The 19,915-nt window shown below is 34.7% G+C and overlaps 1 protein-coding gene across 5 annotated transcripts in view; it reads left to right on the top strand.

The window, feature by feature from the left end:
* NOX4 (NADPH oxidase 4) overlaps window positions 1–19,915 on the top strand; it is a 166,089-nt gene that overhangs the window by 32,549 nt on the left and 113,625 nt on the right. For all 5 annotated transcript variants that reach the window (XM_019450053.1, XM_019450052.1, XM_019450051.2 and 2 more), the window contains 2 exons: window positions 6,542–6,614; window positions 10,929–11,009. In XM_019450053.1, coding sequence (XP_019305598.1) covers window positions 6,542–6,614; window positions 10,929–11,009 — 154 coding nt within the window. The remainder of the gene's footprint in view (window positions 1–6,541; window positions 6,615–10,928; window positions 11,010–19,915) is intronic.

Below are 19,915 nucleotides of genomic sequence, written 5' to 3'. Positions count from 1 at the left end.
CAAACAGTGGGGTTCAGATGAACTAAGAGTAAAAATAAGTAAATGCGTTTGCCTTCCATATGTTCTTCCAATAACAACAACGTGATGCCATAGGCTTTGTGCCCACGGCTGTGATAGTCCTGTTGGAGATGATACACATAGAATAGTCTCTTGCCCTCAAGGTACTGGAAAGAAACACCAAGCATTCTGAATATCAATGTGGCTCTTATAACTCAGTAATTTAGTAGGATATTTTGTCATCTTTATAACCTATGTAAAAAGGGGAGAAACAGTCATTAAAATCCATTAGTTTTCTTGCAATGGGACTCCTTTTTCATTTGTCATTTACTTTTCCTTTCCAAGCATGTTGTCCATGAAATCTCAGTCTAGACTATTAATTTGTTAAAGCGCATTTAAGCATCTCAAAATTTGTCCTGTTGTTAGTATAATTCTTACTAAGATTCTTCTCTTTCTCAACCTTACACGATGAAAGGAGAAAACTGCATTTGGGGGATTTTTAGCACATATTTCAGTGGTAAGGACAATTAGGTAGTTGAGACGGTCTATCATAAAGGCTTGGCTATCACAAACACCCTATTAAGGATCAAAATTGCATCGGAGACTGAGGTGCATGGCTCTGTCAAATGCATTGTTTTTCTTTTCAATCAATATTATGATGAAAATAATAATAATTCTGATGTTTTTCCCCTTCCTTGTCACAAGTGAGGACACAATGATATATTTTGATTTATAAAATATATATTTTTTTCTGTCTGTGTATGCAAAGTATTCCACAGTTTTCTCTGTAGGAACACAATTTAGTTTTGTTTACAACTTTGCTCATTGAAAATATGTTTTTCATTTAAGCCTTAAGAATTGGATGAGAAATAAGAGGCAGAAAAAGCAGAAAAACAGAACCTTATGTGTGAATCAATGTATTTTTTGGTTCATATGAATTAATTTTACAGAAATATCCAAGAACTTTGTTTTAATATTATTTTGTACAGCACAAAGTATGGGTGAAACATGGAGACATTTAAAATGTTTGGGAAAGTTTAGTTTACAGACATATAAAAAGATGTCTTATATGACCAAGATACTACATTCAGAGTCTTAGTGTAATGAATACTTATATATAAACAGGTGATCTCTCCATCTAGCATGAAACCCCACCATCCCATGTTTTTTCCCAGAAGTTTCCATGAGTGATGTTGGACTAAGTAGAGATGATACTTAAAAATACGAATTTCCAGATTCCATTCTAAAGAACCTCTCTCTGTAGTGTGACCTGACCATGAATGTTATTAACCTTCCCAGGTATCTCAGGAGCTTCTGTTTCACCCTTACTGAACATCTCATCATACTGTTGTAATTCCCTTCTCGCAACACCTAACTTTTGTCTACTCTCTTACCCTATTCTCTCTCTCTCTCTCTCTTTTTTTAACCTGCTCAGCTTCTGCTCAGCCTCCAGCCTCAGCTGACACACCCCATCATGCACAAATTCCTCCTTGGAGGCAGAGCTGTTCTCTTCTTTGGCATGGGTTCCTAAAGACACATAGTAAAATACTATGCTGGAGAATACTTTATTTCCCGTACATGAATGGTCTTTTCCACCTGAATGTGAGCTTTTCCAGTGTAAGGCAGGGCTTCCCCTAGGGCATGCAGAGCCTCAGGTACATTTTTTTGTGTTGTTTTGTTTTGTGGAGTTTCTGTCACTACAAACAATTTGAAAAACAAACCAGTATATCACTATCCTTTTAGTGTTCCAGTCTACACCATTTCATGAAAGAAATTCAGTGCTGGCCAGAAGGTGCCAGGTTCTCAGGTTGTCAGCTTGGAACACAGCCCAGAAGCCCTATGTATGAGTCTGGAGCTTCTAGACCATCTGATTGACCCTACTGAGTAGTAGGTGAGAGAACAAAGCAGAATCAAAGGATGGCAATGGGAGAAGGGATGGTTTTCTACAAATAGACTTAGTCTAGCTTTGTATTACTAGTAAGTCTATGATTAAAATACTGTTTCATAGCTATGAATGTTGTTAGGTACAGTGCCGAGGAAAAATCAAGTTTCTTTTTTTTTAAATTTTTTAATGTTTATTTATTTCTGAGAGAGAGAGACAGAGTGTAAGCAGGGGAGGGACAGAGAGAGAGGGAGACACAGAATCCGAAGCAGACTCCAGGCTCTGAGCTGTCAGCACGGAGCCTGATGAGGGGCTCGAACTCACAGACCGCAAGATCATGACCTGAGCTAAAGTTGGACACCCAACTGACTGAGCCACCCTAGTGCCCCAAAAATCAAGTTTCTGATGGAGGAATGCATGCATGTTTTTAGATGTTCTAGTGATAAAGTCTACCTTTTATTGGTTAATATATTTCTTAGATTTTTAGGTTGTTTAATGTTACATAGAGTCTTCTCTCTGTCTTTAAATATTTTTCAATGTAATCTACAACTGAGAAATTAAGATGGTTTTGTAGAAAATAAAGTCTGTGGCAGTTCAAGTGACATGAAATATGGTAGTTAGATCACTCAGTAAGAAATGTTAAAAACATTAAGAATTTATAAAATAAAACAAGTTTAAAAGACTGTATTATTCAAACATGGATTTCAAAATATTTAGTGTGTCATTTCCAAATTTGGTAGTACCTTGTATGATGAGAATAAAATGCATACCATCCAGTTTCAATTAGAAAAGCCTTCAAAAACAAATAGAATTGTGTTTCCAGTTATGTTGGAAAAAAACAGGATAATGAGTGCAAGATGGTATATTTCTGACCACATCTGGATGTGGATGAAAACGTTCTGTCAGTTTCATCTAGACTTGGGAGTATACTGCAGTCCTTTTAAAGGCTGAATTAATTAATGAAATCTAATATGCATAGATAAAAAGTAATAAGAATAAACATACAAGCGTGTCATTTCCTAAGGAAACAAGTGTAGGTTTTGCTTTATAATTTGAAGGATTCAGAGAGTTCATAATGTACTTTCTGGCAGGTATGATGGCCCAGTAGGCTTTGACTAGCTCCATAATTTCCAACCTGTGCTTCCTGACTTCTGGAATGTGTGTAGTAATAGAAACTAATATATTGGGTCTTAGATGAGCTGTCATCGAAAGCTAGGTTAGGGCGCCCCTTGATGTACCCTGAAAACACTCAATGCTTAGCTCTCTTTCAGCACTTAATGCCCTTTGTTGCATTTGTCTGCTTATCTTGTCTCCCATACTGGACTAGAATTTCTTTTAGAGCAGGATTCATTTTTGCTATCACCTAATAGTACATTACAGATACCTAGAAAAAAATACACTGAAGATAAAAGCCATTTGTGTAACTCTACTACTTGTTACATAGATCTTTACAACATCTAGATAATCAGTTAGCTAACCTTTGTTTAATTCCAATGTCAGAAATTGTAACTTCTTAAGGTACTCCCCTTTTTTTGACCATTGTAATTATAATAATTTTTCCTTTTCATTGTTAATTATAAGTAACGTTTTCTTCTTCATTGAGCTGGCCTATTACTTTATAAATTACAAAGTCTGATCTTTTTATATTTCTGGGAGATAGAAAGGAAACATGAATCCTTTAGATAAAAAAGATAACTTCATAAATCTGAAAGAACATTAAAAAGTGTTGAATTGATTCTCCTCCAGTGAGATTGGAGTTTGGCCTAAGGGACAGTAATAGGAGCATTAATCCCAGGATGTGCATCCCATCGGCCAAGGTGTCTACTTCATCTTCAAGTGACTGATGTCAACTATTTCACCTCCTCTGAATCTTTCCAGTATGTTTTCTGTGTTCTGTTCTAAAAGGTGTTCATTGGTTATATGTTTGAGGAAAGATCTGTTTCTGGTTTCTTAGTGCTAGTACTTCCCAGAGACTTTAATATACTAATGTGTTCTGTGACTCTGTAAGGAATTATTATTATACTTTTGAGAAATAGAAATTAATATCTCAAAGAATTACTGTTCAAATAATATACTTTGGAAATTATGCCTCTACACTAAACATACTTAGTTTTTTCAGGTGTCCTGATGAAGTGATTTGTAGACATTCCATAGCTAATCCTGGCATATTTAGAACCACATGGGAAGCCTTGTATGCAGACACAGTAGACCTTAATAAAGTCCCAAGAAAATTATTGGAAAGGCCTCTGCAACCACAAATTTTACATCATGGAGCCATCTGGGATTCTATCATTTATTTATTCATTTGGTCAAATAAGTTTTTTTTTTTTTAATTACTTGAAGCCAGAGAGAAAGACTGCCTCTTTTTTTTTCTTTTTCAAATTTATTGACTTATAATTGGAGCCCAGTAGATAATGCATATGTAAATTATGCTATTTGATTGATTTTTGACATATATATACACTTGTGAAGCCAAGACCAAAATCAAGATAACAAATATATTTGTCATTCCACAAAGCTTTTTGTGCTTTTATAATGCATCCTGAGACTGATCTGCTTTCTATCACTGGAGAATGGTTTGGATTTTATAGAATATTATGTAAAAAGAATCACAGAGTTTGTACTCTTGGGATTTTTTAAGTGGAAGAATGTCTGGCTGTTTTCACTCAGTCTAATAATTTTGTGATTCATGTATGTTGTTGCATATAGCACATGGTGGTTTTTTTAAATTGCTGATTAGTGTTTCAGGTAGAGATACCACAATTATTTACCCATCTATCTGTTGATGGAGATTTCAATTGTTTATAGGGCTTAACTGTTAAAAAAATAAAGTGGCTATGAATATTTTTGAACAAGTCTTTGTGTAGATGTGTATTTGAGATTCTTTGGGGGAAATACTTGGGGGTGGAAAGGCTGGGCCATTTTGTAGGCATGCTGTTTTTTGTAAATACCATTTTTCTGTACTGTTAGTCCTTAAGTGTGAACTAGTTATATATAGTTGTCTTGTTCTTCTCTTACCCCTAGGAAGTTAGTATTCACCTGGGGCAATGGCAAAGAGGAAGGGGAGGGAGGGCCCTGGAAAAGAAGTGTAGAGAAGAGATGATTTGGATTAGGCATATCAGGAAAGGCAAGTCTTGTTAGGCTTCCAAATCTGTATATTGGGAAGACCAAGGAGGAGAGAGTGTTCAAGTGTTAAGCATACAAAAACTAGCTCCTTAATTTCTCATGTGGCCCTTTATAAGTAGAAACTTGTTTCTACTGTACTGAGATTTCTAGCGTTTTCCAGTGATTCCAAACTGTTGGAATCCTAATGATGCACACCTGTATTGCTCCTATATTGTTCCCAGCTTGTCTGCTTCTGCTAGAGGCTTACAGTTCATGATGGCCCTTCTATGTTCTAGGTGGTTCCCTGGCAAGGAGAGAAGTTGGGGAATGCCTATACTTTTGGAGACACAATTGTTTCAATAGCTTTCCATAAAGATTTAAGATGGAATCTCTCAGGTTATTTAGGGCTTACTGTTGCTTGCATGATTGTAAGAGCAAATAACAGTAGCTTATAGACAGGATATTTTATTTGGTATTAATAAGATAAATCGAAATGCAACTATTGTGATTTTAGTTGTTTTTGATCCAGCATATCAGCTATTCATTTTGGATATGCTGTACCGACTAACATTGGATTTAGCCATCTATCACATCAGTATTAAGTTTGCAAAGCATTGCACATTTTTTTCTTTGTTAAAAAATGATTATTATATCAGAAACGCTGATTAACAGCCTGTTTTTCCATACTAAGGTGATAGGCCTGCAAGTGTTCTTAAAACAGCAGCACTGTAATTCTTTTTTCTTGAACTCTACCATTTTTTGTTCTACAGTTGAAGTTGTGGTTTTTAGAAAGCTTTAGGTTTTGTTTATTTTTTCTTTAAAATTACTCCGGATAGTGAAGCCCAAAAGAAATTATTTGAATTGAGACTAGAGGAGCTATTAGTTCCATAAAAGGAGGGCTGAGGGAGTCAGGGAGTTTTCATACTGTGGTGGAAAAACCAAAACGGTAAAAGGTGTTGGATATCAACTCAGTCCCATTGCGTATTTTTTCCTCCCTTAAAACAGCTTTATTCATGTAGAATTAGGATACAATTAATTGCATCTCTTTAATACACACTCATGTTTCATAAGTTTTAATACTTGGTATGTTTACAAAACCATCATCACTATCAATATAAGGAATAGATCTTAACACTCACCCTTTAAAATTTTTTTGTGCCTTTAGAAGTCTTTCCCTCCTGCTCCTCTTTGCCTCCCCATTAAACATGTTTACTTTTTCTCTGTTGTTTTCATTATTGACATTTGATATCTTGTGTGCATTTGGGATAGCATGTCCCCGCAGAAGTATGTACACATCCAGCATTCTGAGTGGGATACGTGAAAATACTAAGGTGGACTCTTCTTTTAAAGGTAGAAAAGATTGCTTTGTTTTAAGTACCTTGAATCTGTGCTAATTTTAAAAGGGCTTTTTTTGAGAAGGAACATACAAAGAGATATGTGATTTGAATTGGGCTTCCCACAGAACACCGTAGCCCTTTGGATTTTAAGGTAATAATTTTTTGTACTTTTTTTCTCAGTATGGTTTAAGTTAAATGTACTTATATACCTTTTTTATAGTTCCTGGCCTGACAGGGGTCTGCATGGTGCTGGTGCTCTTCCTGATGATTACAGCTTCTACATACGCAATACGGTGAGTGTCAGACCCATTATATCAATGTTTACTGGCCCGAGTATTTAAGTTTTCCTCAGATTATCTTCGTTTTCATATGCAGAAAAAGTGTTGATTAACTGGAATGCTTAGCAAGTGCAGCCAGTATTTTGGTTAATGGACTATTCTGGAAAACTAAGAGTGAAGTAGAGACATTTCCATATATCATTTCCTGCTTTTGAAAAATCTTTTTGTTTAGTCAAATGTTCTGTGTTGGTAAGGAAACATGTGGAGACTTTTTGATGACTGAGGAAATTTGAGTTCTTCAGGGTCATCCTTCTGAAGGATAGTGTATCTCTACAAGACATGAGATTGAAATCAACATGTATGCAAAGGAATATAACATAATTATTTTATAACTCATTTCCTGTTGCAGTTTATTGTAGTATTTTAAATGAAGCTTTGGGAACATGGTTAGTTGACATCTGCTAAAATAATCAAAAATATCTGTATGCATATTTATTCTTCTGGTTACGAGATTTTGAGCAATTGCAGGCATACATTTTCATGAACACTTTCACATGTTCTTTCTGATAGATACATTCTGTATGTCATAATATTTTACAGCATCTTGTGTTTCTAGGTCCAACTTTTTGGTTCAGAAAGCAGAAAGAAGAAATAATACATAGTATACAAAAATCCCCAATTATTGTACTTGAGATGGGAAATTTAATGGAAAAACATATATACACATTTTGAAAATAATTACCTAATAGAATATTAAAATGATTCTATCTTTGCACTTCTGAGAACATCTCTGCACACATTCACACACCCCAAAATGTCGCAAGTAAACTCACCAGAGTTTAGCACCATAAACTTTCTGGTTTGACGTTTATAAGCTTAATCTTTCTTGCCTTTACTCACTCAGTCCTCACCTCCTACCTCCACCATCACTCTCTTTTTCCCTCTTTCACACTACTGATCTCTCTCTTCATATGTCTATGTATGTCACTAATACAGAATCATGTTATAGATGTTATTTTAAATCTGCTTTTTATTTAAATATGTTAGGAACATTTTTGTACATTAATAAATATCTCTCTGTCATCCTCTTTACTGTTAGAACAGCATATCATCCTATATACATAACTTTCCCAATTCCCCTATTGTTGGATATTTTAGGTTGATTCCATTTTTTATAGTATTTCAGTTCTGAAGCAAACACCCCCATCCATATGTCTTTGCATACTTTTGCACTTACGTCCTGAGGAAAACTATCTGGATGTAGAATGGCTTGGCAAAACAGTAAGCACACTTTTAAGACTTCTCATAAGAATTAAAACTCACCTTACAGAAAGGCAAATCAAATCTCTAACATTAGTGTTTAAGAGTGCCAATTTTGTGGGGAGAAATTTTATTTTAGTTAGGTAAGGCATATTAAAGAACATACATTTTTCAGTTTTCAGTGCTCTTAAAGGAAAATGAGGGCATCTGACATACTTATTTGCAAGATCGAAGATCTATGAATGTTCTACATCGATTAAAAATCCTTAAATGAGAGATAGTTTTATAAAATGGAGTATAAAGATCAGCTTCTATTTTCAACCGAGCCATTATATTTGTACTCATAATAATTCAGTGAATGTTCATCAATCTTCAGTTTTTCATGTCTTTAAAAGAGACTAAAACCAACTCTGCTTTTCTCCAAGCTTTATTGTGAGAATCATGGAATTCTTAAATGGATCACAGAGATAATCTTCTTCTTCCTCTTCTCTTTACCAGTGAGGAAATAAAGCATTAGAGAAATTAAGAGAATAAATGGCTCCAATGTTTGATTTCTTTTTTTCTTCTAATGTTTGATCTCTTTTTAAAAAAAAATTTTTTTTTAAACATTTATTCATTTTTGAGAGTGAGAGAGACAGAGCATGAGCAGGGGAGGGGCAGAGAGAGAGGGAGACACAGAATCAGAATCAGGCTCTAGGCTCCGAGCTGTCAGCACAGGGCCTGACGCGGGGCTCGAACTCACGGACTGCAAGATCAAGACCTGAGCCGAAGTCGGACGCTCAACCGACTGAGCCACCCAGGCGCCCCTAATGTTTGATTTCTAACAGTTGAATGTCGTCTAGTAATCCACCAATGGTTCAGTATGGGTCAATCTATTAAAATAAGTAAATATTTTAATAGCAGGTGACAGGAATACAAACATATTTTTATCTCAATAGATTTTTAAATGGTGGTTATTAAATCTTAGCCCTAGTTATGAATTAAAATAAGTAAACTAGGAATTAGTTTCCTTTATAGAATTAAAAAAATAGAAAAGCCAGAACTAAACTCATAAAAGAAACATGAGATACATTCCTAAGAAAATTATGCCAAAAGTGATATTTTTAATTCTACCGTTATTATATATGATAAGAAATGAAACATTTAGAATTAGTAGAAAGAATGCAACAATAAATCATCATTATTTCCAGAAAGGTATATGTAATTGTTCTGCCAGACAATCCAAGAGAATTATGGAAAAAAAAAACATTAGTGTTATACCAAAGAAAAGAATTGTAATAGGTAAATGAATACAAAACAAATATTAAAAATAGCTTTTATATAATAGCTATTATCAGTTTGAAATTGAATAAAACTGAATAATAAAAACATGGAATATCTAGAAATAAACTTAATAAGAAACTAGTTAAAATCTATATAGAAAAACACAGAACTGCATTGAGGGAAATAAGTAGATATTTTAATAAAGATTGCATACTGCAAAAATGGAGTTCTTCCTCAGTCATTTTGTAGACTTGTTGCAATTCCCATCAAAATCAAAGATAGATTATTTTGTTTTTTGAATTCAGCAAAAACAGTTCTAAAGTTCACCTGAGGGAATATCCAAGTACATGTTCCAAAGAGAAGTAAAAGGGAATGTGGCTTACCAAATATTACCACAATTAAGCTTCAGTAACTTCGAACAGAATAGCACTTAATTGCAAAAATTACCAAGGAATTGAACCTAATGATAGAGTTGATAGAAAGCCCTGTAGGAGGCTTTGATATATATAAAAAGCTGCTAAATAATAAAGATGCCATTACAAACTTATGAAGAAAGTGTGGCTTAAGTGAATGAAATTTGAGATAAATTAGAGGTAACAGTAAAAAAATTATGCCATTAAAATTTAAAAGAAACTTTGCCCAATAATAAATTCTTACAATCTTATGGAACATGCTTAAATTATATGGAACATGCTTAAAATTTAAAGTTTACACACAACAATTAAGAAAAATATACTGTAGAAATGGATAATTATCATGAATAGATAAATCACAGAAGAATTTAAGGTGAGTAACACAGAAAGGAAATCATATCCAATTCCACTTACATAAAATAATGAAAATGTATAAAGTGGAGTTGGGGTTTGTGGAAACAGGCTCTCCTACTGTACAGTTGGGTTTATAATTGATAAACATTTTCAGAGAGCAATTGCCAGTGTGTATGAAAAACAAAATGAGTGTCCTTCAATGTAGTAATTCCACTTCTAGGAATCTAGGTTCAAAAAGAATCAGCTATGTGCAAAAAGGCATATGATCCAAGGATATGAATGATCTTGCTTATAATAACAAAAGCTGTAGATGAAGTAAATGTCAAACCAGTTGGATATTGCTTATCTCAGGGGTTCTGAAAGTTCTAGGGGTTGTATCAGAATCCTCTAAGAAGCTTTTACTAATATCTGCCTTCCACCTCCAAGATTCTAATATTTGAATATCTACCCAGACATATGAAATAAAATATGTTAGTCTTTTTACTTTTCTCAAAAGTTCCATAAATTGTGCTCACCATACCACTTCTTTTGAGGCTCTTTGTTTCCCCCAGGGCCGTAACACCAAGGTGTGTTTTGTTTTGTTTTTTTTAACATGTAGGCTGTTCAGGAAAAGAATATAAAACTTTAATGAGCATCTATTTAGTTTCTCTCAATTTTACTTTCCTTTGGACTACTCTCACACTATGTATTAGGATAGGAGGATTATTTGTTTTAGGTATCATCTGAAAATTGAGAATATTGATCAAAAGGACAGTGAAAGTACATATTATCAGCCTATTACCTACTCCTCAAACTCATAATTACTTTCAACATTTCATTTTAATTCTTTCCATGTATCTTTATTTGAAATACAAAGAATCTTCAAAATTATGAAGTGTTAGTTATAATTTTGTCAGTTCTCTCTGCATGATATGTTAATACTTTTGTCTTAATAGATAAATCTCAGATGAACTCCTATTTTAACTTTCTTCAATTTTGACATATGTTTGAAATGATGGAATGTAAAGTGGCATTGAAATTAAGTTATTTGTTTTTTCAGAGTTTCTAATTATGACATCTTCTGGTATACTCATAATCTCTTCTTTGTCTTCTACATGCTGCTGATGTTGCATGTTTCAGGGTAAGTTTAAAAAATATTTAAAATATTTTTAAAATCATGTATACCTAAAAATAGGGTAATGATAGATAAATCTAGAGAAATTTTTATAGAAAGTCGTAAAATTATTTGGTTATATGGAATTGAGGGTAGTGTCAAGATTGAAGAAATAGTTCTGTTTTTATCATAGCATATATATTTTTTAAAGTTTTATTTTTTTGAGAGAGAGAGAGAGAGAACTTACACACATAAGTCATGAGCAGGAGGGACGGGGCAGAGAGAGAGGGAGAGAGAATCCCAAGCAGGCTCCATGGTGTCAGCCCAGAGCCCGGCACAGGCTCGATCTCACAAAATGTGAAATCCTGACAGGAGCTGAAACCAAGAGTTGGGCACTTAACTGACTGAGCAACCCAGGCATCCCTATCATAGCATATTTTAATGAATCTAGTATAAAAGTATATTAAAATTGAAAGACAGTTACTTCTTTTACAATGTTGCAGTTTTTAAAGTCCATGTAGTTATATCGTGATAACCTCTAAGAGAAAGTTAGTAAGAAATAAAGAACTTCAAGAAGGTATTTTAATGTTTCCTAAAAGTTTAGGAATTCCTAATGTCTTGCTGCTGTGGAATTTGTAACAATAGAGTTACCAGGTTTTAGTTTAAAAAAGCCTAGCAGCCTGTAGCAATATTTTTCTAGATATGTCTTCTGAGGCAAGGGAAATAAAAGCAAAAAATAAACTATTAGGACTACATCAAAATAAAAAGCTTCTGCACAGCAAAGGAAAAAACAAAATTAAAAGACAACCTACTGAATGGGAAATGATATTTGCAAATGACATATCTGATAAAGGGTTAGTTTACAAAATATATAAAGAACTTACACAACTCAGCACCAAAAAAACAACTAATCCTATTGAAAAACAGACTCTTTTCCAAAGAAGATATCCAGATAGCCAGCAGACACATGGAAACATGCTCAGCATCACTAATCATCAGGGAAATGCAAATCAAAACCACACTGAGATATCACCTCACACCTGTCAGAATGGCTAAAATCAAATACACAAGCAACAACAAGTGTTGGCAAGAATGTAGAGAAATAGAACTCTCCCCTTGTATTGTTGGTGGGAATGCAAAGTGGTGCAGCCACTGTGGGAACATTATGGGGGTTACTCTAAAGTTAAAAATAGAACTGTAGGGCACCTGGGTGTCTCAGTAGGTTAAGCATCTGACGTTGGCTCGGTCACTCTTTCATGGTTCATGGGTTCAAGCCCCATGTTAGCCTTTGTGCTGACAGCTCAGAGCCTGGAGCATGCTTCAGGTTCTGTGTCTCCCTATCTCTCTGCCCCTCCCCAGCTCATGCTCTGTCTCTGTCTCAAAAATAAATAAACATTAAAAAAATTAAAAAAAAATAGGACTATAGAACTACCCTATGATCTAGTGATGACACTATTGGGTATTTACCCAAAGAATACAAAAACGCTAATTCAAAGGGATACACATATCACTAGCAGCATTATTTACAATAGCTAAATGATGGAAACAGCCCATGTCCATAAATTGATGAATGGATAAAGATGTAGTATATACACACAATGAAATATTATTCAGCCATAAAAAGAATGAAATCTTGCCATTGGCAACAATATGGATGCGCTTAGAGAGTATAATGCTAAGTGAAATCAGTCGGTCAGAGAAGGACAAATACCATATGATTTCACTCATGTGGAATTTAAGAAACAATACAAACGAGTAAAGGGACAAAAAAGGAGAGAAGCCCAAACCAAGCAACAACTCTTAACTCTAGGGAACAAACTGATGGTTACCAGAGGGAGGTGAGTGGGGGGATGGCTGAGGTAGGTGAAAGGGCTTAAAGAGTATACTTATTATGATGAGCAATGACTAATGTATAGAGTTGTTGAATCACTATATTGTACACAAGAAACTAATATAACACTGTATGTTAACTATACTGGAATTAAGGTACAAAACTTAATATAAATAAATAAAATTAAAAATTAAGAATTAAAAAAAAACAAAAAAACAGGGACGCCTGGATGGCTCAGTTGGTTAAGCATCCGACTTAGACTCAGGTCAGGATCTCGCGGTCCGTGAGTTCGAGCCCCGCGTGGGGCTCTGTGCTGACAGCTCAGAGCCTGGAGCCTGTTTCAGATTCTGTGTCTCCCTCTCTCTCTGACCCTCCCCTGTTCATGCTCTGTCTCTCTCTGTCTCAAAAATAAATAAATGTTAAAAAAAACAAAAAAACAAAAGCCAAAATAACAAAGTGAAAAGGCCTACCCACAGTAGTAGTTGCAGAGAAAGCCTACATTGGTTTATAATGATCTGAGAGAAGGATCTGTCAACATCAGATCACAAAGGGAAAAAGAAAGTATCCTAAGCTTGTTACAAAGAATATACACCAATTATTCTGAAAATGTGTGTCAACCCAAGCAGTGTACTCAAAGGTATAGTGCTTAAAATAATCTATTTGGTTAGAGGAAGGAAATAATACATTTTTGTGTATGCATGTGTCTGCATGATCACTAGAGTGGACTATGGTTTTGTCTTGAGACTCATACTAATATGACACAATAGGCCATTGTTTGGCATCAGGTTCACTTGATTGAGTAAATGATACAGGATAGAAATATAGAAAGTCAATAGGATAATGTCAGGTCGTTCTTCTGTGATGGTCTCTCTTGTTCTCCCACCTCCTCTCCCTTACCTCCCATGTAGTAGCTCAGTTTTGAGATTAATAAATAATAATTAATAAATAATTCCAAGGCATAGACTACCTTGCTTTGGGTAAGACTCATGCTCCATAGGAACCAGTTTCTTGGTAGCGGCCCAGGTCTCTTCAAGGGATACCCTCAGTTACAAGAATACACTGCACACAGGAAACTGAGGTCTGTGAGTCCTACATAGTTCATTCATAGTCTTCCTGGTGCAAATGCATTCCACCATTAATAAACAATGTTGCCTGGAAACACAGCTGGCATTCCCTGTTTATCGTAGCCCAAAATGTTTCCAGGGAGACAGTGTTTGGAGAAAGCTTCAGATTTGCTGTTAATCTTTTCCTCAGAATGTTTTATAATGTACTTTGTCAGTACAGTAGGTCATATACATAAATTATGTATTTATTTCAGGGTGCATGTTCAAAATGTTTTTTTTTTTTCTCTGATTTTGGAGGCCACTGGTTTAAATAGCAGTTTTATATGAGTCTCTCTTCCATGTCTTGGCTCAATTTGTTCTATACTGGGTTCTAGAACATACAGTTGTAGAGCATCAGAAGCATGGCCACATATTATAATCATGGCTTCCAGTTAGTCATTCCTGCCACACAGGGAAGAGGGCCATGGTCTGTGGAAGCTCTGGATTCTATTCTTTTCCCTTTTTTTTTTTTGGATAATATGTTCTATGGACTATTAGGACACCAAGAAATCTCTCTGTACAGAAAATTTGTTTGCCTGTCAGAGCTATTATCATAAAATGGACTATGAGTAAGCAGATGTTACTGATGATAACAGTAATTGAAAACAATTACATAATGCTTACTATATGCCAAGGATAAATTCAAAATAATTGAGATACTTTATGTCTCCAAGGATCACAGTTTTATGAAGATAAACAATACTGTCACAACCCCTTAACAGGTCAGAAAACTGAAGTATAGAGAGAGTAAGTAACTTCTGAAAGTTTACCTAACTGATGGATCCTGGATACAAATTCAGGCATTCTTACTCAAAACCTCCTTTTTTTTTTTTTTTTTTTTTTTTTTTTTTTTTTTTTTTTTACTGCTAGGTTCTGTATTTTTAGAGAGCTCTGTACTTAGAATTTAGTGTTAAGATTTTTTTTTTAAAGGTTAATACCTTGATTTACCTGGGATTGTGATCTCTTTCATACATCTATCTGTAACAGAGAGAAAAATGCAATCATTTCTTAGTATAATTAATTATGCATTCTTTTGCCTTTATGTTGTATTAAGTTAAAACTGAAAATGTCTGTTTCTTTGTAATTCAAAATAGACTCAATTTTTTTAAAGGTTCAGGAGTTCAAACAGATTTCTTAAGCTTAAAGAGGATTGTATTGAGAGTTCTTCATTTTTTGGACATAAAAGAAAGCCTTCTTAAATTTTGATTTTACTTTTGTAGAACAAGGGTCACAAACACAAAGTGACTTTCATTTTTGCAAAGAAATAACAAAGGCATCTGCGGGATGAATTACATATAATCAATTTCTTATACCAATTTAATAGTTATATATTATTAGTAAAAAACAATTATTCTAATATTGAAATCAGTGTCATACAACAAATACATAATCCTATAAGCATTGTATAGTGCACAATTTTATGAAATTAAATTTTTATTTAAGTATAATTGACAAAATAATATATTTATACTATATTGCAAATTATATATCATTTAAGTTTTTTTTTTTTACAATGTGATGATAAACATGTATGTTGTGAAATGATTACAACCAACCAAGTGAATTAACACATTCATATCACTTCAGTTACCTTTTTTTATTTTCTGCTGGTGAGAACGCTTAAGATCTACTGTCTTAGGAAATCTCAAGTATACAATACTGTATTATTAACTGTAGACATCATGCTGTACATTAGATCCTCAAAACTTATTCTTCTTATAGCTAAAAGTTTTTAACCCAATGACGCTAAATTTTGAATACAGTCACACAGATTATGCTTCTGGTGTGGGAAAACTTACTAGTGGTAAATCTTGTTTTTTTTTTTTTAATTTTTTTTAATGTTTATTTATTTTTGAAACAGAGAGAGACAGAGCATGCACGGGGGAGGGCCAGAGAGAGAGGGAGACACAGAATGTGAAGCAGGCTCCAGGCTCTGAGCTGTCAGCACAGAGCCCGACATGGGGCTTGAACTCACAGACCGTGAGATCATGACCTGAGCGGAAGTCGGACGCTTAACCGACTGAGCCACCCAGGCACCCCTACTAGTGGTAAATCTTACAGCTTTTTCAAAATGAAACATTTCTCAAAAAAGTCTTTTTATTCCTAAAGGATCTGTCTATAAGTAAATCTGTTGAAATTATTATCATTTGTGCCAATATTGAGAACTTAGACGTATCTTTGCTTATGAAATATCTTGATAATTTCATTCTATAACTTTTGGTTATATGAGTAAGGTGCAGTTATTCAAAGTAAGTTTCTTGGATATATACTGAGATTTCTGTTAAAGAGCATACTTTAGATTGGAACAGAAAATCAGTATTTTCTGGGCATTTCTCCATCAGTGTGCTAACTACTCTAATGAAGTATAGAAGAACAATATATGATCTTTAGTCTTCCAGCGTTGGTAATTAGTTTGCAATTAAAAATGTCAGTTGAAAGAGCTGGAGAGGGGTGCCTGGGTGGCATAGTTGGTTAAGTGTCTGAGTCTTGATTTTGGCTTAGGCTCAGGGCATGACCTCATGGTTCATGAGATCAAGCCCTGCGTCAGGCCCTGGGCTGATAGCATGGAGCCTGCTTGGGATTCTTTACCTCCTTTGCTCCATGCCCCTCCCCCATGTGCATGTGCTCTCTCACTCTCTTAAAATAAATACATAAACTTAAAAAAGAACTAGAGAGAATTTTAGACTGCATATTTTCCAGCCATAAACCTATTTTATTTTCAAGAATTCTAGTAGTTCAAAGAACAGAAGAATCAATGTAGGCTAGAAACTTTAGAAAATTTTAGGCTTCAAGGATGAAGCCATGAGAAACTGTTGACTAGTTTCTCTATCTAAGCAGACTTTTGCAATAGGAAGACCAGTTGCTTCTGATGGTTTTCAAAGGTCCATTTTACTTTTGTAGAATCTCCAGTTTTGAAGGAAGCTTAAACGATATCTTGAGAAAGATGATTTTTGTCTCCCATGCAATCTAAGTAAATATCTAGTATTGAAAAGCCCATTCTGTCTTTGGGAAGCTCCAGTTTTCACAAAGTTCTTTTTCTTTTGAGCCAGAATTTATTTTACTTTAATTTAATCCAATGACTTCAATGTCTATGACTCTGTAGGCCATCAAAATTCAGTCCCTCTCTTTTAAATTATGTTCATGTGTTCCTTGCTTTATGGTATTTCAAGTCTCATCATTATTTGAAATTAAAAAAAAACATATTCATAGTTAATATTCATTGAGTACTTATCTTGTACCTTACTAATGTTTGATCTCATTAAATCCTCCCAACAGCCCTGGTAAAATATGCTGTTGTTATCATTATTATTATTATTTTATATTATTATCATTATTGCTATTATATCTTGTCCAGGTGATAGAACAGGGACAGCGAGAGGTGAAGGAACTTGTTAAAAGTCGTACATAATAAGTAGAAGAGTTTGGGTTTGAACCCAGGGATCATCAGATTCCTGAGGCCACATTCCTAATCACTAAATTAGGCTGGCTGCAGTTTGGTATGGCTTCCTTTGTATCCCCCCCCACCCCCTTTTTTTTCTAAAGTTTTTTTTTGAAGTTTTATTTATTTTTGAGAGAGAGCACGGGCGTTTAGGCGCACAGGCACCTGAGTTGGGGAAGGGCGGAGAGAGAGGGAGACACAGAATCTGAAGCAGGCTCCAAGGCTCTGAGCCCTATGTGGGGCTCCAACTCCCCAGCCATGAGATCATGACCTGAGCCGAAGTCGGATACTTAGCCAACTGAGCCACCAGGTTCCCCCACCCCCCTTTTTTAAAAGTTTTTTTACTGATCTATTTATTTTTGAGAGAGAGAACTTTGTATCCCTTTTAAAGCTGGAAACCAAATTAAATGTAGTGCTCTGGTGTATGTAATATGACATTGGCAACATAGAAAGTTTATCTTTCTCGCTGCAAATATTACGGTCATTATTTAGGACCTGATTGTCTTGTTCCATGATTATCCATGCACTTAGCTTAACTTAATTTTTATACTTGTTACCTATGTTTTGGAATTTTTAAATTCTTTCTCAGCAAATCTATTTATTGCATGACATCCTTAAAAGAACACATTCATATAAACCAAATCAGATGTTTCTTTTCGGTGGTCAAATGTATCTAAAATATGCTAATTTTCCTTTTCAAGAGATCAGTAGAGCATGGTAATTAAGAGCTATACCATTAATAGCTCTATGACCTTGCCAGATAATTTGTCCTCTTTCTTAACTATTAGATGGGATTAATAAAGTCACCTACATTGTAAGGTTGTCTCAGGTTTAAACAAGTGAATGTAGCAATATAGGCATAATAGAGACATACTCAAGTATTAGGAAAAAAAATATACTTATACCAATACTAATGGCTGTATTAGGATGAAACTCTACATTTAACTGTTTGAAGAATCTTTTTTGTATAAATACACAGAACTTTTGAAGAGCCCAGATTTTCCTATCTGTAATCTGATAAATGTATAATGAAAACAGCTTAGCAGATCAAAAGAATATTCCTTGAAAGGGCAACATTTTTTATGACATTGTTAGGTCTCAAAAATTCAATTGGTGTTAACAATAAAGGTTTATTTTGGGATTTGCAAGACAAGCATCCTCCTGGGGAATTTTTTTCTTTTAATTTTTAATACACTTTTCTAGGAGGTTTGCTATTTGTGTGCTATATTATGGATATTTCAATTTGGAAGACATTTGGGGGAAAAAAAAAAGCCAAAACTGTTTCCTCTTTTCAGACATGAATGTAACCGGACACTTCTTTATTTTCATTTGAAAAACTCATCAGGAGGAGATATATACTGCCGTTCTCACTTACTGATAAAAGGGATATTGGAGTGAAAAGCAATTATGAGTGTCACAGAGCCTCAGCGGAGAGACTAACCCTACTCCTTTGACAGGCATGTGGAGAGAACATATTGTAAATGAGATCTGGCACCCTTGCCTCTCAGTCTTACCACAGTCACCACCCACTGGCTTTAGCTTGTATGTTGGGTGGATAATAATTGTATTTTGTTTTTTTATTTACATGAGAGAGGAATTATAATGTGACAATTCTTAAAAAGAGAGGGGGAAGGGCCTTCTCAAAAGCACATGTGGCAATGAGAGCCAGTTAATTGTATAAATAATTTTTTTGTGCTAGCTCTGCTGGGCCTCTCAGACCTCATTTTATTGTATAAATTAATACATATTATTTATATATTACATAATACTTATTCTTTTAGACAGAGCTCTTTGCCATTTGGGACTATTTGCTGGCAAGAGTTCATTGTAGAGTGTGATTTATATTCTGTTTGAATCGTGTTTTCTAGGGGGATTTAAAAGAATGGATTTCCATGTGCATGTTTCTAAAATCATCTGTTCTTTAAACCAGGGGGACACAGTGGGCAGCCTTTGTCAACAATGACATTAATGAACGAGAGGCACTGTTGGCTTCATAGGAGTTTAGGCTCAAGAAGTTAACCAGGGTTAGACAAATATTTATGAGGTTAGGCTTAATGCACTGGCTTATCCTCCTTCTACTATGCCCTTAGGAGAAGGAAATTAAGAACATTCTGTTGGGGGATGGAGGTATTTATGCAGTATAGACAAGTGCTGAAAGTTGCTGATTCCAAATATCTTCTCTTCTAGAAGCCACTTGCACTGAGTTCTCTTTTCACCCACACTGGCTTGTATGATCTTCCTACTAGAGAGAGGCATTTGCACTTAAAATGTCAATGGGAATTTGGTGAAGCCCAGGGAAAGGAAGGCCCAGAGGTTTTATGTTAAGCCAATTCTATTCTAGCACTGGGAGAGAAAAATTTATTTCCCTACACTTTCTTTTCAATTTTCCTTTCATTGCCTCTATATTTGAATTGGCTATATAATTTATTGTTCAAACTAGACACAGAGAATGAAATGGGATACTGTGGATAATTAAGCAGTGACTTGTGACTGAACCAGGACATATGGTTATTCTACCTATTCCTAGGCATAGGGGAAAGTTCTAGAGAGACTGAATCAC

The sequence above is a fragment of the Panthera pardus genome, unplaced genomic scaffold (assembly GCF_024362965.1).
Source record: "Panthera pardus isolate Hobbes unplaced genomic scaffold, ASM2436296v1 HiC_scaffold_12, whole genome shotgun sequence".
Lineage (NCBI taxonomy): Eukaryota > Metazoa > Chordata > Mammalia > Carnivora > Felidae > Panthera > Panthera pardus.
Note: the sequence above shows the minus strand (reverse complement) of the source record. Positions and strands in the feature narration are given on the sequence as shown.